Source organism: Scyliorhinus canicula, chromosome 11 (genome assembly GCF_902713615.1).
Source record: "Scyliorhinus canicula chromosome 11, sScyCan1.1, whole genome shotgun sequence".
In the NCBI taxonomy this organism is placed as follows: Eukaryota; Metazoa; Chordata; class Chondrichthyes; order Carcharhiniformes; family Scyliorhinidae; genus Scyliorhinus; species Scyliorhinus canicula.
Genome location: NC_052156.1, coordinates 84,943,689 through 84,971,617, shown reverse-complemented (window position 1 = coordinate 84,971,617; position 27,929 = coordinate 84,943,689). Strand labels below are relative to the sequence as shown.

At 51.8% G+C, this 27,929-nt stretch overlaps 1 protein-coding gene across 2 annotated transcripts in view; it reads right to left on the bottom strand.

The window, feature by feature from the left end:
• Window positions 1–27,929, bottom strand: part of rad54l2 (RAD54 like 2) — a 170,865-nt gene that overhangs the window by 14,092 nt on the left and 128,844 nt on the right. For both annotated transcript variants that reach the window (XM_038810813.1, XM_038810812.1), the window contains 5 exons: window positions 22,623–22,800; window positions 13,531–13,779; window positions 12,825–12,943; window positions 10,606–10,721; window positions 1,569–1,668 (listed from right to left, as the gene is read on the bottom strand). In XM_038810813.1, coding sequence (XP_038666741.1) covers window positions 1,569–1,668; window positions 10,606–10,721; window positions 12,825–12,943; window positions 13,531–13,779; window positions 22,623–22,800 — 762 coding nt within the window. The remainder of the gene's footprint in view (window positions 1–1,568; window positions 1,669–10,605; window positions 10,722–12,824; window positions 12,944–13,530; window positions 13,780–22,622; window positions 22,801–27,929) is intronic.

Genomic DNA, 27,929 nt, shown 5'->3' with positions numbered 1-27,929 from the left:
ACTGCACCTCTATTTCATGAGCTTCAATATTTATGGCAAGCCTCTCATGTGACACTTTATCGAACATCTTTTGGAAGTCAACGTACATCACATCAACTACATTATCCTCATCAACCCTCTCTATTGCTGCCACAAGGAAGGACTGTTATTTTTGTCCCAGATTATTTCCAAAAAATATCCCTTCACCGAGGTTAACTGATTGGCTTGCTGTTGGGATTATCCTTAAACCTTTTTTTGAACAAGGGTGTTACATTTGCAATTCTCCAGAACTCTAGCACCACTTCTGCAGTAGCAGCATCACGGTATACTGACGTGCTTTCTTTGTCAGTGTCCAAATTGAACATAATATTTCATAATAGAATAGAACATTACAGCGCTATACAGCCCCTTCGGCCCTCGATGTTGCGCCGATCTGTGAAACCAATCTAAAGCCCATCTACACTATTCCATTATCATTTACCCAATGACTATTTAAATACCATTAATGTTGGCAAGTCCACTACTGTTGCAGCCAGGGCATTCCACGCCCTTACTACTCTGAGTAAGGGCATTCCACGCCCTTACTACTCTGAGTAAAGAACCTAGCTCTGACATCTGTCCTATATCTATCTTCCCTCAATTTAAAGCTAGTCCCCTCGTGCTAGCCATCACCATCCGAGGAAAAAGGCTCTCACTGTCCATCTTATCTAATCCTCTGGCCATCTTGTATGCCTCTATTAAGTCACCTCTTAACCTTCTTCTCCAATGAAAGCCTCAAGTCCCTCAGCCTTTCCACATAATACAACCAAAATTCAATACAACTGCAGCGTAACTTCTGCCCCTTAATTTCAGTCATGCTGAGATAAAGATGGCAATTCAACAGCCTTTTTGATTATTTTTTTGTACCCGCCCACTAACTTTTAGTTACTGGTGCACAAAGACATCCAATACTCTCTGCTTCTCCACAACTCCTAGTTTTGCGCCATTAGGAAAATATTCCAGTTTGTCTCGGGTCAAAGTGGATGGCCTCATGCTTCCCCACACATTCTTCATCAACGTTCAATTGTAAACCCCCCATTCTCATTGGCACACAATTCTGTGCCTCAAGAGACATCAGCAAACCTGCACAATTCTCAACTCCTTCATCCAAATCATTTATAAACATGGTGAAAAGCTGACACCTCAGCAGAAATCCTGGGGGAGCAGATGAACTTGGACAGACAATGTTGGGGAGATGGGAGTGGTGATGGAAAGCACATGGGATTTAAAGCACATGGGATTTAAAGCACAGTTCAGGACACCAAGACTACAGACCTTCTGAGTGTGGGGCTAGGGAGAGGTATATAAACACGCAGCATTGGCTTCCTGCTAATCCTGAACACTCGAGTTGCTGACAGGCCATTTGCATGGACACACCACAATGCAAATTCACACATTTAGCATTAAACTATTCCCCAATTAAATATAACTTCCGTTTCCAGCAGCATCTCCTAATGAATTTGCTGTTGTGCTATGATCACAGAACAGGCAGTCACACAAATACCAATGAAGTAAAATTGATCCTTTGGTCTTTAACAGATCATACTCACCGAGTAGACAGTAGGAAGAGACTAGCTTTAGTGTTTCGAGGATCATTGAACTGGTTGATCAGCCGCTCCCGATCCATCGCAGAGGTGCTTCCATCCAGTCCTGGAACAGTTGGTGAATATTTCATAAACATCCATTTAAATATTGCTTGTATGACTGAATACGATTTCTCGACTAAACAGGTTAATTCCTGACAAAACTGCAGCAATCACACACACAAATCTTTGTCATCACACATATTAGAGTCATTTCAGAGTGTAGTTCAAAGCCAACCACATTGGTGTGTCACTGCTGGGCCAGATTGGGAAGGGATAGCAGACTTTCTTCCCTGAAAGGCCATGAGCCAGGTGGGTTTTTAATGACACTCAACGACGGTTCTGTGGTTACCGTTCAGGAGTTGAGCTTTCCAATCCAGATTTATTTAGTTAATTGAATTTAAATTACCCAACTTGAACTCCTGCCTTTGCAGAATTAGCCCAGGCCTCTGGATTACTACTCCAGTAACCTTAACACTATGTTGCCATTTCCGTAAATGGTATAAAGCCACAAGAAATAGGAACAGTCGGTCATTTGGACCCTCGAGCCTGCTCCACCATTCAGTGGGGTCCTGGCTAATCCAACATTCCTCAGGTCCACTTTCCTGCCCTTTCCCCATAACCCTTGATTCCCTCACTGATCAAGAATTTATCTATCTTAGGCTTAAATATACATAAGGATCTTCCCCCAGAGTTCTCTGTTGCAAGAAATTCCAAAGACTCAACACAAGAGAAGAAATTCCTCTTCATGTTAGTCTTAAATTGGCACCCCTTTATTCGGAGACTATGCCATCTGGTCCTAGACCAGACGTGCTGTGGGCAGCACGGTAGCACAGTGGTTATCACAGTTGCTTAACAGCTCCAGGGTCCAAGGTTCTATTCCCGGCTTGGGTCACTGTGTGGAGTTTGCATGTTCTCAGTGTGTCTGCGTGGGTTCACTCCCGGTGCTCCGGTTTCCTCTCTCAGTCCAAAGATGTGCAGGTTAGGTGGATTGGCCATGATAAATTGCCCTCAGTGTTCAAAAAAGGTTAAGTGGGGTTACGGGGATAGGATGGAGGCATGGGCCTAAGTATGGTGCTCTTTCCAAGAACCAATGCAGACTCGATGGGCCAAATGGCCTCATTCTGCACTGTAAATTCTATGAAATTCTATGATTCTATAGACTGAGGGGAAACATCGATGCCATACTTGGTCAAATGCTGCCTTGATGTCAAGGGCAGTCACCCTCACCTCACCTCTGGCATTCTGCTCCTTTGTCCATGTTTGAACCAAGGCTGCAATGAGGTCAGGAGCTGAGTGACCATGGCGGAACCAAAACTGAGGTCCGTGAGCAGGTTGCTCACTATGTGCTGCTTGACAGTACTGTTGATGACTCCTTCCATCACTTTGCTGATGACGGACAGTAGACTGATCGGGCGGTAATTGGCTGGGTTGGATTTGTCCTGTTTCTTATGTACAGGGCATACCTGGGTATACTGGAACAGCTTGGCTAGGGGTGCAGCAAGTTTTGGAGTACGAGTCGGAGTTGGATTTATCCTGTTTCTTGCGCAAGGACACACCTGGACAATTTTCCACATTGCCGGGTAGATGCCAGTGTTGTAGCTGTGCTGGAACCGCTCGGCTAGGGGTTCAGTAAGCTCTGGAGCACAAATCATTACAGTAGTCCCCCGTTATAACGCGCCCCGCAATACCGCGGTTCGCGATATACGGCGGGGGGGTTTATGGACCCCAACTTACTTGACTCATTTTAAACTCTTTTTGAAACAGCACCTTTTTGAGCCGCGATGATTAGACCGATTAGCAGCGATGATTACCCGCGATGATTAGACCGATTAGCAGCGATTATTACCCGCGATGATTAGACCGATTAGCAGCGATGACCACTGTCTTGTACTGTAGAACGATTAGCCGCGATGAGTAGCCGTGACCGATTAGCCCAGTTACACAGCCATAAAAGGGATACCTTTTCCAGTGCAGGTATCTTCGAGTTAGAGTTCAGTTGCTGTCGTGTCGTTCAAAATGTTTAAGCGCAAGTCTTACTCAGTGAGTCAAAAGATGCATTTGATAGACCGGCTTCGAAACGGGGAAACGAAGGCAAAATTATCCAGAGAGACTGGTGTACCAGAGTCAACCCTCCGTGGGTGGGTGAAAGATGAGCCCAATTTAAGAGCATATGTTGGGACAGTTTCTCAGAGTGAAGGGCTTAGCAGGAAAAAGGCAAGGAACGCTAGTGACAGTAACTTAGAGAAGGCTGTGTTCACCTGGTTTGTCCAGGAACAGTCTGGTGGCACCCCCCTATCTGGACCTATCATCAGGACTCAGGCTGAGAAGTTCCATCACCAGCTCCACCCAGAGGACAGCAATTTCGTAGCCAGCAAGGGTTGGCTCCATCGGTTCCAGAAAAGACATGGGATAGGTGCAGTTACCATCAGTGGTGAACAGAGATCCGCCGACTCAGGAGCCGCAGCAGCCTTTCCCGACATCCTCAAGAACTACATGGTGCAAGAGGAGCTGACCCCAGAGCAACTCTACAATGCAGATGAGTCAGGGCTTTACTGGAAGATGCTGCCTGACAAGACCCTAGCTGTCAAGGATGATGCCCACAAGACTCTGGGGTACAAGCAAGCCAAGAACAGGCTCACCATCCTGTTTGCCAGCAATGCCACGGGAACACACAAGCTGAAGCCATTGATTGTGGGCAAATTCAAGTCTCCTAGATGCTTTCACCACATCAACATGGAGAACCTACCCGAACTCTGGCAAAGCCTGGATGACAGCTTTCTTATTTGAGGAGTGGTTCTTCAAGTTCTTCGTACCCAGTGTCCGGGACCAGTTAGAGCCCGCAACTTACCGCAGAAGGCCACACTCCTACTGGACAACTGCTCAGCCCACCCTCAGGGAGATGTTCTCAAGACCAGGGATGGGCAGATCCAAGTGCTCTATCTCCCAAAGAACACCACCAGCAAGATCCAGCCATGTGATGCTGGCATCATTCAGACCTTCAAGTCTGTGTACAAAAAGGAACTGATCCTGGAAATGATAGACTCTCCTCTAACTGTCCCAGATTACCTGAAAGCCATCACCATCAAGGATGCCTGTTATCTGGCAGGGAAGGCCTGGGGAGCTGTGACAGAGAAGACCATCGCCAACTGCTGGAACAAGGCCCTAGGAGCAGCACTCCCACGACCCCAACATTACCCGGATGAAGAGGATTTCGTAGGCTTTACTGAAGCAGAGATCAGGGCAGCTGAGGAGAGGCTAGAGGACCAACTGGATGAGAACCTAACACTCCAGGATTGGGTGGACAGGTGGGCAGCAGCAGAGGATGACATGGCACCCGCAGAAACATTCACAGAGGAGGAGATCATCGACCAGGTCACCCAAGAGGAGGCAGAAGAAGAAGAAGAACCCCAGCCCACAGTGGCAAAGAGCCACTCGGATGCCATCACGCACCTGAAGTGGCTCATAGCATACACAGAGCAGCAAGACTTCGACCCAATATACATCCTACACCTGAAGAACCTCCAGAGACAAGCACAAGTCAAGATGAGGAAGGGGATGTGCCAGAGGAAACTCACAGACTTTTTTAAATGATTTTAAAAATATGCGTGTAAGTACAATTTTAAGTATATTATTGTATGTATACTGTATATTATTGTATATATTTTAATACATTTAAAACTTGATTTAAGACTTGAACGAACTTTGCTGTTTCTTATTTAAAACGCCCTTCCATTCAGCAATGTTCAGCATAGTCAGCGATGTTTCCTCTCGTTCATTCATTTCGATATCCGCCATCTTGGATATCCACGGCTCGGTTACAACGCGGGTGGCTGTCTTGGACCCGAACACCCGCGTTATAATGGGGGACTACTGTAGTACTATTGCCAGAATATTGTCAGGGCCCATAGCCTTTCCTGTATCCAGTGCCTTCAGCCATTTCTTGATAGCATGTGGAGTGAATTGCATTGGCTGAAGACTGACGTGTGATGCTGGGGACTTCTCGGGGAGACCCAGATAGATCATCCACGTGGCACTTCCGGCTGAAGATTGCTTCAAATGCCTCAGCCTCGTCTTTTGTAGGGAGGTGCTTGGCTTCTCCATCATTGGGGATCGGGATATTTGTGAAGCCTCCTCCACCAGTGAATTGCTTAATTGTCCATCACCATTCACGGCTGGATGTGGCAGGACTAGAGTTTAGATCTGATGCGGTCATTGTGGAATCACTTAGCTCTGTCTATTACTTGCTGCTTACACTGTTTTGCACACAGGTAGTCTTGTGTTGTAGCTTCACCAGATTGACATCTCATTTTCCGGTATACCTGGGTGTTACACCTGGCATGCTCTCTTGCATTTTGCACTGGTTGGTCCGCTGGCTTGGTGGTAATGGCAGAGTGAGGATATGCCGGGCCATGAGGTTCGGTTGAGTAAAATTCTACTGCTGCTGCTGATGGCGCACAGCGCCTCAAGGATGTCCAGTCTTGAATTGCTAGATTTGTTTGAAGTCTATCCCATTTAGCACGGTGGTAGTACCACACAACACGATGGAGGGTATCCTCAATGTGAAGATGGGACTTTGTCTCCATAAGGACTGTGCGGTGGTCACTTCTACTGATATTGTCATGGACAGATGCATCAGCAGCAGGCAGATTGGTGAGGATGAGGTCAAGTATTTTTTTTCCCTATTGTTGGTTCCCCCCACCACCTGCTGCAGTCCCAGTCTAGCAGCCATGTCCATTAGGATCCAGCCAGTTTGGTCTATGGTGGTACTACCAAGCCACTCTTGGTGATGGACATTGAAGTTCCACCCAGAGTATATTCTGCGCCCTTGCCACCCTCAGTGAATCCTTCAAGTAGTTCAACATGATTCAGCAGCTGATGGCAGACGGTACATCGTATTCAGCAGGAGGCTTCCTTCTCCATGTTTATCCTGAAGCCATGAGACTGCATGGATTGAGAGTCAATGTTGAGGACACCCAGGGAAACTTCATCCCGCTGTATACCACTGTGCCGCCACCTCTGCTGGGTCTGTCCTGCCGGTGAGACAGGACATATGCAGGAATGGTGACCGTGGTGCCTGGCACATAGTCACACTCAATCATAAATTATGGACAATGTCAGACTGCTGTTTGGCTAGTCTGAGAGAGCTCTCCCAACTTTGGCACACGCCCCCAGATGTTACGAAGGGTTGATAGGGCTGGGTTTGCTGCTTTGCTGCCGATGCCTAAGTTGATGCTGGGTGGTCCGTCCGATATACTTGCTTTTTTGTGTTTTCGCAGCGGTTGAATACAACTGAGTGGATTGCGAGGCCATTTAAGAGTCAACCACATTGCTGTGGATCTGGAGTCACATGTTGGCCAGACCAGGTGAGGCTGGCAGATTTCCTTCCCTAAAGAACATTAGTAAACCAGATAGGTTTTTCGACAATTGAGAATGGGTTCATGGTCATCCTTAGATTTTCAAATCCGGGTCCCCAGATTATTACCTTGGGTCTCTGGATTACTAGCGCAGTGACAATGCCGCTATGCCACTGCCTCCTGATTAATGGGACAGAAGCTTCACATGTATGAGGTGTGACAGGTTTTAATTGTGAACATTTACTGTGACAGATTTCCATGCCCCCTAGCCACAGATAGTGATCTCATCAGTGCCCACTCAGTACTCCTCCACTTGATCTACTGCTACACCTAGGTGTGCCCCCAGCACATTAGAGGTGGCAGTAACCTGCTGCCTTCGGTACCCTGTGACCTATATCCATTGCAGACATCTTCTGGAGGACCAGGAGCTGGGGGGGGGGGGGGGGGGGGGGGGGGGGGGCAGCAGATTTACTGATGTCACTGGTGTTATCATCATGCCACTCCGTTCTGCCTGCTGCCCTTGAGATGCGCCGAGGTCAGAAGAGGCAGGGAGCGATTCAGAAGAACTGCAGTCTCCCTGGTGGCAGATCCCGGGTTGACCTCCAGTGCTTCCTCCTCCCCAACGATGCCCGTAGGCTCTTGGTGGACTCCATGGGATGGAAGGACAGCCGGAGCGAGCTCCAGAGGTCTTAAGAGTCATCTGACGTTGCCTGGCAGCTCCCCATTGTCTGCTCCATGGTGTTGACCATGCTCCTCAGTGACTGGGCCATGCTCTGGAGGGCCCTGCCAATGTCGACTAGGACATAATGTCGAGGCCATCAGCCATGGTCATCACAGACTGAGCAATGCCATGATGACAATTGCAACTCAAGAAGTGGACGTTGTGCTCCAGGTTTTCCACTGGGGTCGCGACCGCAGCAGTGTTGGCCTTGGTGCCCTGCTTTGTTGGCACCATCTACTGCACCTGCAGCCTTTGGGACTCCTCCAATCGGCCTTGCAGTCGCTCGACTGTCACTGACACCACCTGCTGAAACTCACGGCTGTGTCCCATCATCTGCATCATTCTGGGAGAACGTTGTCCGGAGGCTCGGCATCTGGCTGGGATCCAGCAAGGGGGGGGGGGGGGGGGGGGGAGAGAGAGAAAGAAGAGGAATCCTGCAATACAATGGATATGTGAGAGGAAAGGATAATTTTGTCTGACAGGTTACCTGGGTGAAAGGGCAGTGGTTCCTCACATCTCTGGTGCAGACAACCTCACCATTGGTCACTGCTCTCCCCCACGGGCAAACCCGCCATTTCCAGAGCCCGTTCCTCATAGGGGGCAAGTACCGGAATCTCCAGGATTCCCCCCTCACCCCCGTCTTGGCCAATTCCCATTTACTATAGGCTATCTTCTGTGGGGTCAAAGAGGGCATTGTGAGCCACAGGCTTGAAGGATCAGGGTGTCTATAGCAGGTGGCACCACAACTGGTCATGAAGGGTTGTGCTGGTGGGTGGCAGGGGGTTCTGAAGAACAAGCTCGAAGGTTGGGTGTGGGGCGGGTGTGAGGTGTCAGCCAGTGGATTTGTATCTTTTGGGAGGGAGGAGCGCGGGGGGGGGCTGAGGGGTTGCGGGCGGAATGATGCCAGGAGAGAGGTAACTTACTCTTGCAGCTCAATGGAGGCTGTTTGTCTTCTTCAGACATTGAACAGCAGTTCGCCTGGTCATGCTGCCCACACTGACAGCCGCTGCCATTGCCTCCCAGGAGGCATTGCTGACCGTGCTGCTGGTCCTCTGACCCCCACGGGGAATAGGGTCCCCTGACTCTCATCCACAGAGTCAAGAAACTTTGCGAGGTTGGCATTACCAAATCAAGGTCTGCGCCTTGCCATGCTCGTGTTAAAGTGAGTGGTGAGGGATCGCTTAAATGCAGCTCCCCTTTTTAGCAGTGAGCTGCTTAGGTGTGAGTCGGGCGAATCAGATGGCGAGGGAACCAATAATCTTGTTGGGGCTCATTTTTGGCACTAAGTGCCTTTGAATGCAGACCAACATGGACGTCGCAAAACACCCTGCCAAACTCGACCTAAATCAAACTTTGAAATTATCTGCGTAATGGCATGAGATCATATCCTTTTAACCAATTTGCGCCATCAGTTCATCTACCTATTCAGAATGTTCGTTCATTAAGATACAAAGCTTGCCTTTTGCCATTTTTAATTATAACTTTTCTTTGTACTGTGGCCCTATTTGTCTCTCGCCCTTATTTACACTGGTAGTAATCCTGAGATCACAACCTTTGAGGTCTTACTTTTCAACTTACTTCCTAACTCCCTATATTCTGCTTTTAGGACATCATCCCTTTTATTACTTATGTTGTTTGTACCAAATGTGTACTATGGCCACTGGCTATTCAACCTTCCCCTTCAGAATGTCCTGTAGGCTCTCGGAGACATCCTTGTCCCGAGAATCAGGGACGGTAACATACCGTCCTGGAGTCTTGTTTGTGGCCACAGAAACACCTAACTATGCCCCTCACAATTGTATCCCCTAAAACTACTGCATCCCCACAAGGTTTTCTCCTCCCCTTTGCAGCAGAGCCAACCCTGATGCAATGAATTTGGCTGCTTTCCCCGAGAGGAATGATTCCCCAACCCTCAATTTACCTTTTGATTCCCTGGGGAATGCTTAATAGGTGCTAGCTTTAAGCAAGCAAGGTTCGAAAGAACTTTTTATTGAATAATTATTATGAGGAAGCATAGTGAAGGGGAGCCAGAATATTGAGCCCAAAGGCAAATGTTTGCAACAGTCTGTTTTTCCAAAAGACTCTCTAATGCAATATACAGTCCTTTACAGAATTAATCACAGGAAGTCAGACTGGTCCTTCCTCAGAATCAAAATTAGAAACTTAAATAGGATAGGCTTCTGTCCCCATCTACATAAATGCAGCTAGAATATCACTTGCAAATTTTTTTCCTGTTGTCACACTGTTAGCTCTGGAGGCCCACCATGACCTATCCTTGGCCCCTCTCCTAGTTCTCATTTACATCCTACCCCTCAGCGATATCACCTGAAAGCACAGTTAGTTTTCACATGTACACTGACACTAGCTCTGCCTCACCAGCAGATCTCTTGACTTCTCCAATATTGCTAAAGCATCAGACTACTTATCTGACCGCCAGAGCTGAATTAGCAGAAATATCCTCCAATTAAATATTCGAGAGACTGAAGCCACTGCTTTCATTCCTGTTCCAAACTCCTGTCCTTAGCTACCAACTCCATCCCTCACCCTGGTCCAATCTGTTCATAATCCATGTGTCATATCTGACCCCGAGACAAGCTTCTGACCACGTGCTCGTGCCATCATTAAGAACACCTATTTACACCTCCGTAACAGTGTCTGGCTGCACTCCTGTATCAGCTAATCCACTTAAATCTCATTTTAGACTCGGTTATCTCACGACTTGACAATTCCGTTCACTCCTGGGTGAGGCAAAATATTTTGTCTAAGGAACAGGTCACAATTAGTAAATGGGTGTGTGGATTTGTCCACAAGATGGCACTGTTGTTTACTTTTTGCAGCTTTTAAGATTAATGCAAAATATGACCGTAAGCCTTTGCTTCTTCAATCTGAAAAATAAGACTGCTGCACGGCCCCTGTGGATGCTTACGGTAATAATGAATGTTCCGAAACCAGTGTTGTGAAGATTCCTCGGAGCCTGTTTTTGTTGGCATTGGTCTCTTTCCAAGAAATTCCTCAATGACTGAGAGTGTAGAAAGGCTTTGGCTGCAGAGAGGAGGGCAAAATAAAAACCAGACAAGAACAGTGTGAAGCTCAGGATACTGAAAGGCACAATTTTCATAATGAACAATGCCTCTGATGTTAAACTCCTATTTAATCAATCGTATGCTGGGACAAAACTATGGGAACAGGAGGAAATCAAAGTCATGTTCTTGCTTGGTTTATTTATTAAATTGATGCTACTACTTAAAACCAATACACTATTCATGTTGTGTATGATGCTTCTCTTGTTATATGCTTAATTCGATCCTTCATATTGCTCTTAATGCCAGTGAGACTTGTACCCCATGGTACACACTTTGTTCTATCTTGACAAGTCTGAACCCTATCCACCTCCGTCCCCACCCGCTCGCCCCAATTTTCACCCTGTTCTAGGGTCCACTAGACACACTAATGCAAACCCCCCCCCCCCCCCCCCCACTCTCTGCGGCCACAGATCTGTACCCCCAATAATGCACTCCATTCTACAGTCACAGACCTCTAGTCACCCCTACTCTGCACAGCTCAGAATGAATATCGTCCCTGGGCAATAGAGTCCTGGAAGGATAACGCTGAAACTGGGAATCATAGAATTTACAGTGCAGAAGGAGGCCACCCAGCCCACCGAGTCTGCACCAGCCCTTGGAAAGAGCATCCCATCCAAGCCCACGCCTCCACACTATCCCCATGACCCAGCAACCACACCTAACCTTTTTTGGACACGAAGGGCAATTTATCATGGCCAATCCACCTAACTTGCACATCTTTGGACTGTGGGAGGAAACTGGACCGTAGGAAACCTACGCAGAGAACGTGCAGACTCCGCACAGACAGTGACAAGCCAGGAATCAAACCTGGGACCCTGGAGCTGTGAAGCAACAGTGCTAACCACTGTGCCACCATGCTGCCCCTTTGTTTTGTTTGTTTTAATATATACTCGGAAACACTGAACATTGTACGTTTTATTCTCAGAGTTAAACCTTTCGGCAAGCTTAATGAAGATAAGTAATCAAATGCTGAAAATAAATTAGGCTCATATAAAAAGAGGAAATTATCAAAGGATTAAGCTTTAAGGCTCCAGAGCGCAGGTATAAGAAAATAAGCTATAGTCATTCGGAGATATTTAAAGGAAGCTCAGATCAGAGTTGGTAAAGTATCCAGATCTGCTTTGAGAGTGATTGTCTCCCCTCTACACCCACACAGCCGTTCTTTCCAGCAGGAATTATTTAACAGTTATTGGGGCACGAACCCTTGCTGATTTCCCCTCCTTCACCCACGTGTGCCAAATGCCAGCTGCAGTACCCTACTGCCAATCCAGTGGCAGCAGCTACTTGAGGGCATATTCTGCAACCTCACTGGTGTGAGGTGCAGCATTATAATGGGAAAGGTATTTACCCACTGGGAGGACATGGATCAATGTCCAATGTGCATAACATTACCAATAAATTCCTCTGCAGCACCAATGCCCTAGTCTATGCCAATTTACTTTAAATGCCCCAATCTGAGACACAACTGAAGAGCCCCAACAATATCACCAGCCAGCTACAATGTTGGCCCGTGTTGGCAAACCAACACAAAGCATTCCCCGTCGTCTATCCCCCAACCCAAACAGAAACATTAGAATGGAGGGTAGGTTTCTGCTTCATCCTCAATTAGCCAGGGGACAGGAGAAAGTTAGTATCCCTAAGAGTTCAATGAAATATCCAATATTGCTGAACTATGCAGTCCAACAAGGTCCCCTGTTTCATCTGCATCTTTGCTGAATTAGACCTCAGCATGAGTGGTTGAAGGAGCACAATAGTTGGGCTAAGCAGCCCTGGGGGGGGGGGGGAAAAGAAGAGTACCAAAACATTAATCCAGGCTCCTGAAAGCCCGCAGTGGCAGACTGCTGGCAACTGTGCGTGTGTAGCAAGCGAATGAAAGCCAGGTCAGCCCAAGCAGTGATGCTTCCGCCACTGTCAAAACAGCCTCTGATGGATTTCTGCTCAACCACATCCCAGCCTGAGTCAGTGCCTTCGGGAGAAACCTAAATACAAACTGCTGTGCTCAGCAGGAACTTCAATCTGACCCTTACCATTTTGTGCATCATTCTCCTTAATGCTCTCTTACCTAAACACAAGGATCTTGTCTCCAAGCTTCAGGCTCTCTTCAATCAACTCAAACAGCAGAACCATTTTTGCAGAGTTCTCTAGCAAGCCAGGTTGGTAGTTTGCCAATACATCTTTAGCCTGAGGAGAGATAGAGAGAACAGTCCATTTAATTCATCTATATTAAGTTCTAAACGATGATATAATATTTTACACAAGGGAGACAACCGTGAGCAAAATAAATAGGCAGTTAGTTGAGCCCATTATTGGAATAGAGCCCAAATTGGGATGCCAAGTGCTAGTTAAAAGGGATCAGAGGACAGTAAAGTAACATGACACAGGACGAGTAACATATCTCAATTCACATCCAATTCTCCACTCAGGTTCTGGACACTTTGCCTTGCCCAGAGGAGCAGGGGGAGATCCACAAGGCGTTCTCATAAACCAGCCGCAGAACGGAAGTGGCAAAGGTATAAGAGCAGCTCCTTGCAACAGAGATGAATGTTGGGCAAAAGGAACACGATAATATTATTTTGAATGGACGGGGTGCCTGGGGCAGTGGAGTGGGAGAAGTGCAGTGGAAATAATCATCTCCCTCAGATGGGCTGCTCAAGTAACACTATTAATTGGTGATAAAAAATATCAGACTTGGACCTGCCATAGTCCAGTCCCCAGGTCTCAAAAAGCCTAAATACAGATGATAAGACAGGAGGTTGTATAGCACTTACCCACTCATATGTTATGACCTGGTTGGCTTTGTCCTGGAAATGGTTGAATCCGACATTCTGGGTGAACTTGCTGTTTGTGGAATCTATGGTGGCAGCGGCACTTTCAGTTTTCCTTTTACTCCCAATTGGCAGAGCACGAGCATTCGGCGTGCCTGCATTAAGGTCATTTACCTCAAGATCCAAATCTGGATCATTGGCCAGGTTCTCTTTCTGCAGAGCCTCATAAAGTACATCTGGGTGGTTCCAGATCTGGGAAAGATGGAGCAGACCAACAACAATCAATCACCTTTACAGTTTGCCACACTCCAATATGTACCCACATTAATATGCAGAAGATATGGCATTCTACAAAAGCAGGGTTGCGGGGGCAAGCCCCCAGGCCAGCCGGGGAGCGAGGGCAAGCCCCCAGGCCAGCCGGGGAGCGAGGGCAAGTCCCCAGGCCAAGTCCCCAGGCCAGTCGGGGGGAGCGAGGGCAAGCCCCCAGGCCAGCCGGGGAGCGAGGGCAAGCCCCCAGGCCAGCCGGGGAGCGAGGGCAAGCCCCCAGGCCAGCCGGGGAGCGAGGGCAAGCCCCCAGGCCAGCCGGGGAGCGAGGGCAAGCCCCCAGGCCAGCCGGGGAGCGAGGGCAAGCCCCCAGGCCAGTCGGGGGGAGCGAGGGCAAGACCCAGGCCAGCGGAGGGAGTGAGGGCAAGTCCCCAGGCCAGCCGGGGAGTGAGGGCAAGTCCCCAGGCCAGCCAGGGAGCGAAGGCTAGGCCCCCAGGTTAGGTGGGACGCGAGGGCAGGTCCCCAGGTTAGGTGGGAAGCGAGGGCAGATCCCCAGGTTAGGTGGGACGCGAGGGCAGGTCGCCCGGCCAGCCGGGGAGCGAGGGCAAGTCCCCAGGCCAGCCGGGGAGCGAGGGCAAGTCCCCAGGCCAGCCGGGGAGCGAGGGCAAGTCCCCAGGCCAGCCGGGGAGCGAGGGCAAGTCCCCAGGCCAGCCGGGGAGCGAGGGCAAGTCCCCAGGCCAGCCGGGGAGCGAGGGCAAGTCCCCAGGCCAGCCGGGGAGCGAGGGCAAGTCCCCAGGCCAGCCGGGGAGCGAGGGCAAGTCCCCAGGCCAGCCGGGGATCGAGGGCAGGTCACCCCGGAGAGACAGGGAGCGAGGGCAAGTCCCCAGGCCAGCCGGGGATCGAGGGCAGGTCACCCCGGAGAGACAGGGAGCGAGGGCAGGTCCCCAGGCCAGCCGGGGAGCGAGGGCAAGTCCCCAGGCCAGCCGGGGAGCGAGGGCAAGTCCCCAGGCCGGCCGGGGAGCGAGGGCAAGTCCCCAGGCCAGCCGGGGAGCGAGGGCAAGTCCCCAGGCCAGCCGGGGAGCGAGGGCAAGTCCCCAGGCCAGCCGGGGAGCGAGGGCAAGTCCCCAGGCCAGCCGGGGATCGAGGGCAGGTCACCCCGGAGAGACAGGGAGCGAGGGCAGGTCCCCAGGCCAGAGGGGAGCGAGGGCAAGGCCCCCCCAGGCCAGCCGGGGAGCGAGGGCAAGGCCTCCAGGACAGCCGAGGAGCAAGGGCAGGACGCCCGGCCAGCCGGGGATCGAGGGCAGTTCACCCCGGAGAGCCAGCGAGCGAGGGCAGGTCCCCAGGCCAGACGGGAGCGAAGCAAAGCCCCCAGGTCAGCCGAGGAGTAAGGGCAAGGCCCCCAGAACAGCTGAGGAGCGAGGGAAAGTCCCCAAGCCAGCCGGGGAGCGAACAAAAATTCCCAGGCCAGCCGGGGAACGAGGGCATGTCCTCAGGCCAGCCGGGGAGCGAGGGAAAGCCCCCATGCCAGCAGGGGAGCGAATGCAAGCTTCCAGGCCAGCCGGGTGCAAGGGCATGTCCCCAGGCCAGCCGGGGAGCAAGGGCAAGGCCCTAGGCCAGCTGGGAGCAAATGCAAGCTCCCAGGCCGGGGAGAGAGGGCATGTCCCCAGGCCAGGTGGGGAGCAAGGGCAAGGCCCTAGTCCAGCCGGGGAGCGAACGCAAGTCCCCAGGCCAGCCGGGTGCAAGGGCAAGGCCCTAGGCCAGCCGGGAGCAAATGCAAGTTCCCAGGCCAGCCGGGGAGTGAGGGCAAGGCCCCAGTCCAGCGGGGGGAGCGAGGGCAAGGCCCCAGGCCAGCCGGGGATCGAGGGCTAGTCCCCAGGCCAGCCGGGGGAGTGAGGGCAAGTCTCCAGGCCAGCCGTGGAGCGAAGACTAGGCCCCCAGGGTAGGTGGGGAGCGAAGGCTAGGCCCGCAGGGTAAGTGGGGTGCGAGGGCAGGCCCCCAGGTTAGGTGGGGCGCGAGGGCAGGTCGCCCGGCCAGCCAGGGAGCGAGGGCAGGTGCCCAGGTTAGGTGGGGCGCGAGGGCAGTGCCCAGGTTAGGTGGGGCGCGAGGGGAGGCCCCCAGGTTAGGTGGGGCGCGAGGGCAGGTCGCCCGGCCAGCCAGGGAGCGAGGGCAAGTCCCCAGGTTAGGTGGGGCGCGAGGGCAGGTGCCCAGGTTAGGTGCGGAGCGAGGGCAAGTCCCCAGGCCAGCCGGGGAGCAAGGGCAGGACGCTTGGCCAGCCGGGGAGCTAGGGCAGGTCACCTGGCCAGCCAGGGACGAGGGCAAGTCCCCAGGCCAGCCGGGGAGCGAGGGAAAGCCCCCAGGCCAGCCGGGGAGCGAGGGAAAGCCCCCAGGCCAGCCGGGGAGCGAGGGAAAGCCCCCAGGCCAGCCAGGGAGCGAGGGAAAGCCCCCAGGCCAGCCGGGGAGCGAGGGAAAGCCCCCAGGCCAGCCGGGGAGCGAGGGAAAGCCCCCAGGCCAGCCGGGGAGCGAGGGAAAGCCCCCAGGCCAGCCAGGGAGCGAGGGAAAGCCCCCAGGCCACCCGGGGAGCGAGGGAAAGCCCCCAGGGCAGCCGGGGAGCAAGGGCATGCCCTAGTCCAGCCGGGAAGCAAACACAAGTCCCCAGGTCAGCCGAGCAGTAAGGGCAAGGCCCCCAGGACAGCTGAGGAGCGAGGGGAAATTCCCAGGCCAGCCGGGAAGCGAGTGAAAGCCCCCATGCCAGCAGGGGAGCAAATGCAAGTACCCAGGCCGGCCGGGGAGCGAGGGCATGTCCCCAGGCCAGCCGGGGAGCGAGGGCAAGGCCCCAGGCCAGCCGGGGAGCGAGGGCAAGGCCCCAGGCCAGCCGGCGTGCGAGGGCAAGGCCCCCCAGGCCAGCCAGGGAGCGAGGGCAAGGCCCCAGGCCAGCCGGGGAACGAGGGCAAGTCCCCAGGCCAGCCGGGGAGCGAACACAAGTTCCCAGGCCAGCCGGGGAGCGAGGGCAAGCCCCCAGGCCAGCCAGGGAGCGAGGGCATGTCCCCAGGCCAGCCGGGCAGCGAGGGCAAGCCCCCAGGACAGCCGGGGAGTGAGGGCAGGTCCCCAGGCCAGCCGGGGAGCGAGGGCAAGTCCCCAGGCCAGCCGGGGAGCGAGGGCAAGGCCTCAGGCCAGCCAGGGAGCGAGGGCGTGTCCCCAGGCCAGCCGGGCAGCGAGGGCAAGCCCCCAGGCCAGCCGGGGAGCGAGGGCAAGGCCCCAGGCCAGCCGGGGAGCGTTGGGCAGGTCACCTGGCCAGCCGGGCAGCGAGGGCAAGCCCCCAGGACAGCCGGGGAGTGAGGGCAAGGCCCCAGGCCAGCCAAGGAGCGAAGGCAAGTCCCCAGGCCAGCGGGGGGAGTGAGGGCTAAGCCCCCAGGGTAGGTGGGGAGCGAAGGCTAGGCCCCCAGGGTAGGTGGGGAGCGAGGGCAGGCCCCCAGGTTAGGTGGGAAGCGAGGGCAGATCCCCAGGTTAGGTGCGGAGCGAGGGCAGGTCGCCCGGCCAGCCAGGGAGCGAGGGCAAGTCCCCAGGCCAGCCGGGGAGCGATGGCAGGACGCCCGGCCAGCCGGGGATCGGGGGCAGGTCACCCCAGCCAGCCAGGAAGCGAGGGCATGTCACCTGGCCCGGTCACCTGGCCAGCCAGGGAGCGAGGGCAAGTCCCCAGGCCAGCCGGGGAGCAAGGGCAAGCCCCCAGGCCAGCGAGGGCAAGCCCCAAGGCCAGCCGGGAAGCGAGGGCAAGGTCCCAGGCCAGCCGGGGAGCGAGGGCAGGACGCCCGGCCAGCCGGGTATCGAGGGCAGGTCACCTGGCCAGCAAGGGAGCGAGGGCAAGTCCCCAGGTCAGCCGGGGAGTGAGTGAAAGCCCCCAGGCCAGCTGGGCAGCGAGGACAAGCCCCCAGGCCAGCCGGGGAGCGAGGGCAAGGCCCCAGGCCAGCCGGGGAGCGATGGCAGGACGCCCGGCCAGCCGGGGATCGGGGGCAGGTCACCCCAGCCAGCCAGGAAGCGAGGGCATGTCACCTGGCCCGGTCACCTGGCCAGCCAGGGAGCGAGGGCAAGTCCCCAGGCCAGCCGGGGAGCAAGGGCAAGCCCCCAGGCCAGCAAGGGCAAGCCCCCAGGCCAGCGAGGGCAAGCCCCAAGGCCAGCCGGGAAGCGAGGGCAAGGTCCCAGGCCAGCCGGGGAGCAAGGGCAAGGCCCCAGGCCAGCCGGGGAGCGAGGGCAAGGCCCCAGGCCAGCCGGGGAGCGAGGGCCCGACGCCCGGCCAGCCGGGGATCGAGGGCAGGTCACCTGGCCAGCAAGGGAGCGACGGCAAGTCCCCAGGTCAGCCGGGGAGTGAGTGAAAGCCCCCAGGCCAGCTGGGCAGCGAGGACAAGCCCCCAGGCCAGCCGGGGAGCGAGGGCAAGGCCCCAGGCCAGCCGGGGAGCGAGGGCAAGGCCTCAGGCCAGCCAGGGAGCAAGGGCAAGGCCCTAGTCCAGCCGGGAAGCAAACACAAGTCCCCAGGTCAGCCGAGGAGTGAGGGCAAGGTCCCCAGGACAGCTGAGGAGCGAGGGAAAATTCCCAGGCCAGCCGGGGAGCGAGGGCATGTCCCCAGGCCAGCCGGCGAGCGAGGGCATGTCCCCAGGCCAGCCGGGGATCGAGGGCAGGTCACCTGGCCAGCCGGGGAGCGAGGGCAAGTCCCCAGGTCAGCCGGGGAGCGAGGGCAAGCCCCCAGGCCAGCCGGGCAGCGAGGACAAGCCCCTAGGCCACCCGGGGAGCAAGGGCATGCCCTAGTCCAGCCTGGAAGCAAACACAAGTCCCCAGGTCAGCCAAGGAGTAAGGGCAAGGCCCCCAGGACAGCTGAGGAGCGAGGGAAAATTCCCAGGCCAGCCGGGGAGTGAGGGCAAGGCCCCCAGGCCAGCTGGGGAGTGAGGGCAAGGCCCCAGGCCAGCTGGGGAGTGAGGGCAAGGCCCCAGGCCAGCCAGGGAGTGAGTGCAAAGCCCCAGGCCAGCCGGGGAGTGAGGGCAAGGCCCCAGGCCAGCCGGGGAGAGAGGGCAAGGCCCCAGGCCAGCCGGGGAGTGAGGGCAAAGCCCCAGGCCAGCCGGGGAGTGAGTGCAAGGCCCCAGGCCAGCCGGGAATGAGGGCAAGGCCCCCAGGGCAGCCGGGGAGTGAGGGCAAGGCCCCCAGGGCAGCCGGGGAGTGAGGGCAAGGCCCCCAGGGCAGCCGGGGAGTGAGGGCAAGGCCCCCAGGGCAGCCGGGGAGTGAGGGCAAGGCCCCCAGGGCAGCCGGGGAGGGAGGGCAAGGCCCCCAGGCCAGCCGGGGAGCGAGGGCAAGGCCCCCAGGCCAGCCGGGGAGCGAGGGCAAGGCCCCCAGGCCAGCCGGGGAGTGAGGGCAAGGCCACCAGGCCAGCCGGGGAGTGAGGGCAAGGCCCCCAGGCCAGCCGGGGAGTGAAGGCAAGGCCCCAGGCCAGCCGGGGAGTGAGGGCAAGGCCCTAGGCCAGCCGGGGAGCGAGGGATAGGCCCCAGGCCAGCCGGGGAGCGAGGGAAAGGCCCTAGGCCAGCCGGGGAGCGAGGGATAGGCCCCAGGCCAGCCGGGGAGCGAGGGAAAGGCCCCAGGCCAGCCGGGGAGAGAGGGTAAACCTCTACGTCAGTTACCAGAAACACAAGGTATGCCACTCCAGCTTGTCACGGGTGATATTAGAAGTATGGTACTCCATCCAGGTCAACCCTCGAGTTGGCCTTGAAGCCATACATTTCTCCCTCAGAAGAATTTCACCATGGAATCTTTGATGTCCATCTGAATCATTGAAATGGCTCAATGTTTTCTATTTTTGTGTATTCTGCAAATACTGAAATTGTGCCCTGCGCAGCCAAGTACAGGTCATTGATATGTAACGACAAAAGCAATGGTCCTAGGATCATCCTATGGGGAACCCCACCTTCCTCCAGTATGAAAACAGGCGCTCACCGCTGTTCTGTTTACCATCACTCTGTCAACATTATACCCATGCTGTCACTGACCCTTTTATTCTGTGTATTACAACTTTGCTGACATGTCTGTTGTGCGGCAACTTATCAAACGCCCATTGGACATCCGTGCCCACATCAACCGCATTACCCTCATCCAAGCTTGGTTACCTTCTTCGAATAAACTCAATCAAATTAGATAACCACAATTTATCAAAATCCACACTGGCTTTCCATGCATAAATCCCCTTTTTGCGGCACGGTAGCACAGTGGTTAGCACTGTTGCTTCACAGCACCAGGGACCCGGGTTCAATTCCTGACTTGGGTCACTGTCTGTGCGGAGTCTGCATGTTCTCCCCGCATCTGCGTGGATTTCCTCCGGGTGCTCCGGTTTCCTCCCACAAGTCCAGAAAGATGTGCTTGTTAAGTAATTTGGACATTCTGAATTCTCCCTCTGTGTACCCGAACAGGCGCCGGAATGTGGCGACTAGGAGATTTCCACAGTAACTTCATTGCAGTGTTAACCGATAGAAGTCAGAGACTGGTGGTGGATGGCAAACATTCAGCCTGGAGCTCAGTTACCAGTGGAGTACCGCAGGGATCAGTTCTGGGTCCTCTGCTGTTTGTGATTTTCATTAATGACTTGGATGAGGGAGTTGAAGGGTGGGTTAGTAAGTTTGCAGATGATACGAAGATTGGTGGAGTTGTGGATAGTGAGGAGGGCTGTTGTCGACTGCAAAGAGACATAAGATAGGATGCAGAGCTGGGCTGAGAAGTGGCAGATGGAGTTTAACCCTGACAAGTGTGAGGTTGTCCATTTTGGAAGGACAAATATGAATGCAGAATACAGGGTTAATGGTAGGGTTCTTGGCAATGTAGAGGAGCAGAGAGGTCTTGGGGTCTATGTTCATAGATCTTTGAAAGTTGCCACTCAAGTGGATAGAGCTGTGAAGAAGGCCTATGGTGTGCTAGCGTTCATTAGCAGAGGGATTGAATTTAAGAGCTGTGAGGTGATGATGCAGCTGTACAAAACCTTGGTACGGCCACATTTGGAGTACTGTGTGCAGTTCTGGTCACCTCATTTTAGGAAGGATGTGGAAGCTTTGGAAAAGGTGCAAAGGAGATTTACCAGGATGCTGCCTGGAATGGAGAGTAGGTCTTACGAGGAAAGATTGAGGGTGCTAGGCCTTTTCTCATTAGAACAGAGAAGGATGAGGGGCGACTTGATAGAGGTTTATAAGATGATCAGGGGAAAAGATAGAGTAGACAGTCAGAGACTTTTTCCCCGGGTGGAACACACCATTACAAGGGGACATAAATTTAAGATAAATGGTGGAAGCTATAGAGGGGATGTCAGAGGTATGTTCCTTACCCAGAGTGTTGTGGGGGCATGGAATGCACTGCCTGTGGAAGTAGTCGAGTCGGAAACGTTAGGGACCTTCAAGCGGCTATTGGATAGGTACATGGATTATGGTAGAATAATGGAGTGTTAGATTAATTTGTTCTTAAGGGCAGCACGGTAGCATTGTGGATAGCACAATTGCTTCACAGCTCCAGGGTCCCAGGTTCGATTTCGGCTTGGGTCACTGTCTGTGTGGAGTCTGCACATCCTCCCCGTGTGTGCGTGGGTTTCCTCCGGGTGCTCTGGTTTCCTCCCACAGTCCAAAGATGTGCAGGTTGGGTGGATTGGCCATGATAAATTGCCCTTAGTGTCCAAAATTCTATGATCTATGATTAACCTAGGACAAAAGTTCAGCACAACATCGTGGGCCGTAGGGCCTGTTCTGTGCTGTATTTCTCTATGTTCTCTGTTAATGAAAGCTTACTTGTGACACTAATAAAGATTGTTATTATTGTGGTCCCTAATTGATCACACCCCTCCTCTTACTACCTACACGCTTCTCAGAAAGACTTTTGAATTCCCTTTCCCTATGAAGGTGATCCTCTTCTAAGATTGAGTCGCTGGGCACTTAAAATGTAGTGCACTATGTTTCACAAAACTTGCTCATCATGTTTGGACAGGCGTCAGCCTGGATGTGTTCGTAGATCAGAATGCGTTGAGGATTCTGTTCAATAACCCTTTCCATTTGTTACCACACTCCATTCCTTTACCCTCTATCTGCTTCACTCACGCACTCAAGGCCATCGCTTCTTCACGGTGCCCAGATTTCACCATGAATTCTTCTCTGCCATTGGGTTTTTCTACGTGAACGCCCATTTTGCTCTCTATCGGTCTAATAACTTACCAAGTCTTTCCAAGGACTTAAATTTGTTCCCTCAGTCTCTCGGTCTTCCCTTCTCAAATTTGGCTGCTTTCCTGGCTATTCCGAATACGTGTCAAACTGACCCAAAGCGTTAACTCGGTTTCTCGCTCCCCCAGATGCTGCCAGACCTGCTGGGTTTTTCCAGCATTTTCTGACTTTATAGTTTCTGCAGTATTTGGGTTTTATTCTAATCAAATCACATAGCCCTTTCAACTTTGTCTTCTTTGTGCACCTTGATTTTACTTTGTAAACATCCATCACAATAAGAGATTTTTGAGCTAATTGGGTTCAAAAAGTAGCTGAAATGTAATGTCAGCAGTGTGAACATTTCACTTTTTGCATCAAGCATCACCATCAAACACCAGGTATAGTCCAGGTTAGATACAGAACTAAACATCCTTCAGGCGGTCTCATCACCCATTCCCTTGAGTTCAAGATGGCACACAAGCCCTAACACTAGCAGCAGTTAGTCTGTTGTCAGGCTCATCAAGAAACCAGCCATTGATCGCTTTATTCTATTGAACAAAGACATGAGACATTTTATCAAACGAAACAAACTTCTCTTCTACCACATAGTTCTGAAAGATAGACGCATACCTTACAGCAGACACAGAATGCTTTCAGAGGATTAAGCCCCAACCAGCCACTGTTCCCTGCATCTCGGAAACGGTTCATAAACTCGGTGTACAGTGATCGCTGAATTTTGGAGAGACGGACTAGCAGCACGTTTTCTTCTTTATCAGGAAGGTGACCTCTCAAGACATCGTGGCCTCGCCTGCAATGAGTTAAATGTCATTAATCCTTAGAAGTAGCAGCCCATAATAACGCAACACAATGTCATTAATTTGAGAGCGGAGGGTCTGCAAAGTTTCTTACTGGCTGTTTTGTTAAATAAGTTACTCTGACACAGAATACCAATGATTGAAAAATGCCACAGCCCAGGGAAAAACGAATCAAGCAGAATTTGAGTTCTGATGAAAGGTCATCAAAATGAAATGTTAACTTCGCTCCACAGGTGATGCCTGATTTGCTGAGTATTTCCAGCAGTTTCAGTTTTTATTTTAAGGACCTGTTTAAGGATCCTTGCTGCACAAAATAGCTGTGACAAGATGCTCACAGCAATATTAGTAAAGATTCTGATGATGCTGAGCAGTGAATCATAGAATCTCACAGCACCGAATCTCAGTGCAGAAGAGGCTATTTGGCCCATCATTTCTGAAATGCACATCTAAATTATCCTATCCACTTTTGGAAGTTATTTTCCATCACCTGTCAGATAATGCATTCCAGATCATAACATCTTATTGCGTATTTCACCTCTGTCTCATTTCGCCAATTAACTTAAATTGATGACTCAGGTTACCAACTCTTTTGCTACTGGTAACAGTTTCTTCTTATTTACATAAAATCCTTAATGATTTTGAACATCTCAAAATCTTGCCATAACCCAAGGTAAACAACAGCTCTCGTTAAGCTCTCCATTGTGAACAAATAACAAGTACAAAGATTGAACAATTAATGATAGAATATGGGCCCCACAGAAAGTCTTTGCTTCAAGTAATTAGTTGCTGGAAAACGTGATATTTTGCCTAATGACATTATGTGAAATAGTATATACGGCACAAAACCCCCTCTCATGATTGCCTGATCCATACCCTATCCAAGACTCAGCTCTCACAGGCTCAATATGAAAGTTACACAGGAATGTCCAGACCAATGGCAACATTAAACACCAACAACCCAATGTGAATGCAAGGTTTTAACTGGAGAATGACATCAGCAGAGAATAAAGTTGTGAGACACGTGATAAACGAGGACTTCCTGTACATATTTCATTGCGAAATATATTTTAAAATTCACTTACAGGATGTGGACTCCGCTGACTAGGACAGCATTTGTTGCTCATTCCTAATTGCCCTCAAGAAAGTCGTGGTGAGCTGCCTTTTTGAACTGCTGCAATCCATATGGGGTAGGTACACCCACAGTGCTATTAGGGAGGGAATTTCAGGATTTTGATCCAGTCACAGTGAGGGAATGACAATATATTTCCAAGTCAGGATGATGAGTGTCTTGGAGGGGAACTTCCATGTAGTAAGCTAAGATATTGTCCAGCTCTTGCTGCATTTGGACAAGGACTACTTCTGAGGAGTTATGAATGGTGAACATTGCAATCATCAGCGAACATCTCCACATCCGATCTTACGATGGAAGGTCATTGATGAAGCAACTGAAGACGGTTAGGTCTAGGACATTACGCTGAGGAATTCCTGTAGTAATGTCATGGAGCTGTGTTGATTGACCTTCAACCACCACAGCCATCTTCCTTTGTGTTGGTATGACTCCAACCAACATAGGGTTTACACGACACCAGTTTTACTCCTTGATGCCATTCTCAGTCAAATATTGCGCTCATGTCAAGGGCAGTCACTCTCGCCCCACCTCTGTAGTTCAGCTCTTTTGTCCAGGTTTGAACGAAGGCTGCAATGAGGTCAGGAATTGAATGATCCAGGCACAACCCAAACTGACTGAGCAGGTTATTGCTAGTAAGTGCCACTTGATGGCGCTGTTGATGACTCCTTCCATCACTTTACTGATGATTGAGAGTAAACTGATAGGGCGGTAATTGGCTGGGTTAGATTTGTCTTGTTTCTTGTGAACTGTTTCCACATGGTCAGGTAGATGGCAGCACTGGAACAGCATAGCTAGGGGCAAGCACGTTCTGGTGCACAAGTCCAGTATTATTGCTGGAATATTGTCAGGTCCCATAGACTTTACAGGATCCAGTGCCTTCAGTCATTTCTTGATATCAAGTACAGTGAATTGAATTGACTGAAGACTGGCATCTGTGATTCTGGGCCCTCCGAATGGATCATTCACTCTGCAATTCTGGATGAAGGTTACAGCAAATACTTCAGCCTTGTCTTTTGCACTGATGTGCTGGGCTCTTCCATTGTTGAGGATGAGGATAATTGTGGAACCAAAAGAGAAAATGGTGGAAAATCTCGGCAGATTTGGCAGCATCTGTAGGAGAGAAAAGAGCTAATGTTTCGAGTCCAGGTGACCCTTTGTCAAAGCTAGAATAATTGTGGAGCTTTGTCCTCCAGTGAGTTCTCCAATTGTCTACCACCATTAACACTGAATGTGGCAGGAATGCAGAGCTTAGATCTGATCCAATGCTTAGATATATTACTTATTACTTACTGCTTATGCTGTTTGGCACACAAGTCGTCTTATGTTGTAGTTTCATCAGGTAGGCACCTCATTTTTAGGTATGCCTGGTGTTGCTCCTAGCTTTAATATCCTAGCTTTGACAAAGGGTCATCTGGACTCAAAACGTTAGCTCTTTTATCTCCCGACAGATTAGAACATAGAACATAACAGCGCAGTACAGGCCCTTCGGCCCACAATGTTGCGCCGTCCTGTGAAACCCCTCTAAAGTCCCTCTACACTATTCCCTTATCGTCCATAATAGATGCTGGCACAACTACCCTCCTGCACTCTTCATTGAACCAGGGCTGATACCCTGGCTTGGTGATAATAGTAGAGTGGAAGATTTGCCGGGCCATAGGGTTACAGGCTGGGCGACCCATTAGCACTGTTGCTTCACAGTGTCCGGGTTCAATTCCTAGCTCGGGTCACTGACTGTGCGGAGTCTGCACATTCTTCCTGTGTGGGTTTCTTCCAAGTACTCCGGTTTCCTCCCACCAGTCCCGAACGATGTGCTTGTTAGGTGAATTGGACATTCTGAATTCTTCCTCCATGTATGCGAACAGGCGCCGTGCTGTGGTGACTAGGGGATTTTCACAGTAACTTCACTGCAGTAAGCCTACTTATGACAGTAATAAAGATTATTATTACAGAATGTGGTTGGGTACAATTCTGCTGCTGCTCTGCAGCACCTCATGGATGCCAGTCTTTCTTTTCATAAATTTAGAGTATCCAATTATTTTTTTTATCCAATTAAGAGGCAATTTAGCATGGTCAATCCACCTATCCTGCACATCTTTTGGGTTGTGGGGGTGAGACCCACACAGACGCAGGGAGAATTGTGGGCAGCACGCTAGCATAGTGGTTAGCACTGTGGCTTCACAGATCCAGGTTCGATTCCCTGCTGGGTCACTTTGTGTGGAGTCTGCATGTACTCCCCATGTCTGCGTGGTGCTCCTGTTTCCCCCCACAGCCCAAAGATGTGCAGGTTAGGTGGATTGGCCATGTTGAATTGCCCTTAGTGTCTAAAAAGATTAGGAGGTATTATTGACTTCAGGGGATAGGATAGATGTCAGGGCTTAAGTGGGTCGGTGCAGATTCGATGGGCCGAATGACCTCCTTCTGCACTAAGTTCTAAGCTCTATGAATGTGCAAACTCCACATGGACAATGACCCAGGGCCAGGATTGAACCTGGGACCTCTGCACCGTGAAGCAGCAGTGTTAACCACTGCACCGTGCTGCCCAATGGGTGCCCAGTCTTGAGCTGCAAGATCTGTTCAAAGCCTATCCCATTTAGCACAGTGTGCCCCACAACACGGTGGAAGGTATCCTCAATGAGAAGGTGGAACTTTGTCTCTACAAGGACTGTGTGGTTGTCCTCCTACCGATATTGTCACGGACAGATCCATCTGTGGCAGGCAGGTTAATGATGATGAGATAAAATATATTTTTCTCTCTTTTTGGTTTCCTCATCACCCATCATAGTTCCATTCTAGCAGCTGTGTCCTTTAGGACCCGGCCAGCTCGGTCTGTAGTGGTACTGCCGAGCCACTCTTGGCGATGGACATTGAAGTCCCCCATCCAGAGTAGATCCTGAGCCTTTGCCACCCTCAGTGCTTCCTCCAAGGGGTGTTCAATATGGAGGAGCACTGATTCATCAGCTGAGGGAAGACCATTCGCGAGATAAAATTCCAGAAAAACACTGAAGAACATGAAAGTGAAGTATCTAAAATAAAGCCGTAACAAGAGGAGAAAGAGACGAGGATTCATACACGGTCAATGATAATACTGAGAGCACATTCAGTCAGTGTAAGGAAACTCTGGCAAGGACAAAGTGCATATTGGGGGTCAGCTGGAAGTTACCGAAACACAGGTCAGCAAAAGTTATGGTTTTTTTTAAATTTAGAGTACCCAATTCATTTTTTTCCAATTACGGGGCAATTTTAGCGTGTTCAATCCACCTACCTTGCACATCTTTGGGTTGTGGGGGTGAAACCCACGCAAACACGGCGAGAATGTGCAAACTCCACACGGACAGTGACCCAGAGCCGGGATTGAACCTGGGACCTCGGCGCCGTGAGGCAACAGGGCTAACCCACAGCGCCACCGTGCTGCTTAGCACAAGTTATATTGACATCGAAAGTCAAACTTTGGCCAGTTCAGGAATACAACACGTAGTTTTGGTCACCCAAAATCAAAAAAGTACAAAGGTGCCTGAGAAGAGGCTCAGGGAGAAGTGACCAGGATAATTCCAGACCTCAGCAAACCAAAACAAAAAGCCCAAGCACCTAAACGGAGGTTTGCTGCAGATACAGTAACGTCGTTCAAAAGGCATCTCGACAAATACATGGATAGGATGGGCATAGATGGATACAGCACCAGGAAGCGCTAAGGGTTTTGGCCACGGGTGGTATCATGTCTGGTACAGGCTTGGAGGGCCGAAGGGCCTGTTCCTGTGCTGTATTGTTCATTGCTCTTTGAGAAATATGAGAGACTTCAAAATAACTTGAAGGTCGAGATAAGGTTGAAATAAGCTTACCTTAACTTGGAACAATGGCCAAAGAAATAAATTTGGTCACCTCATTCTCACCGCAGACGGGTCCGGACAGTCCTCTTCCTACCAGACACAGGCCCAGGCATGCTCTCTTCCTACCACGTACAGATCCGGACACCCCTTCTTCCTATCTGCCACGTAC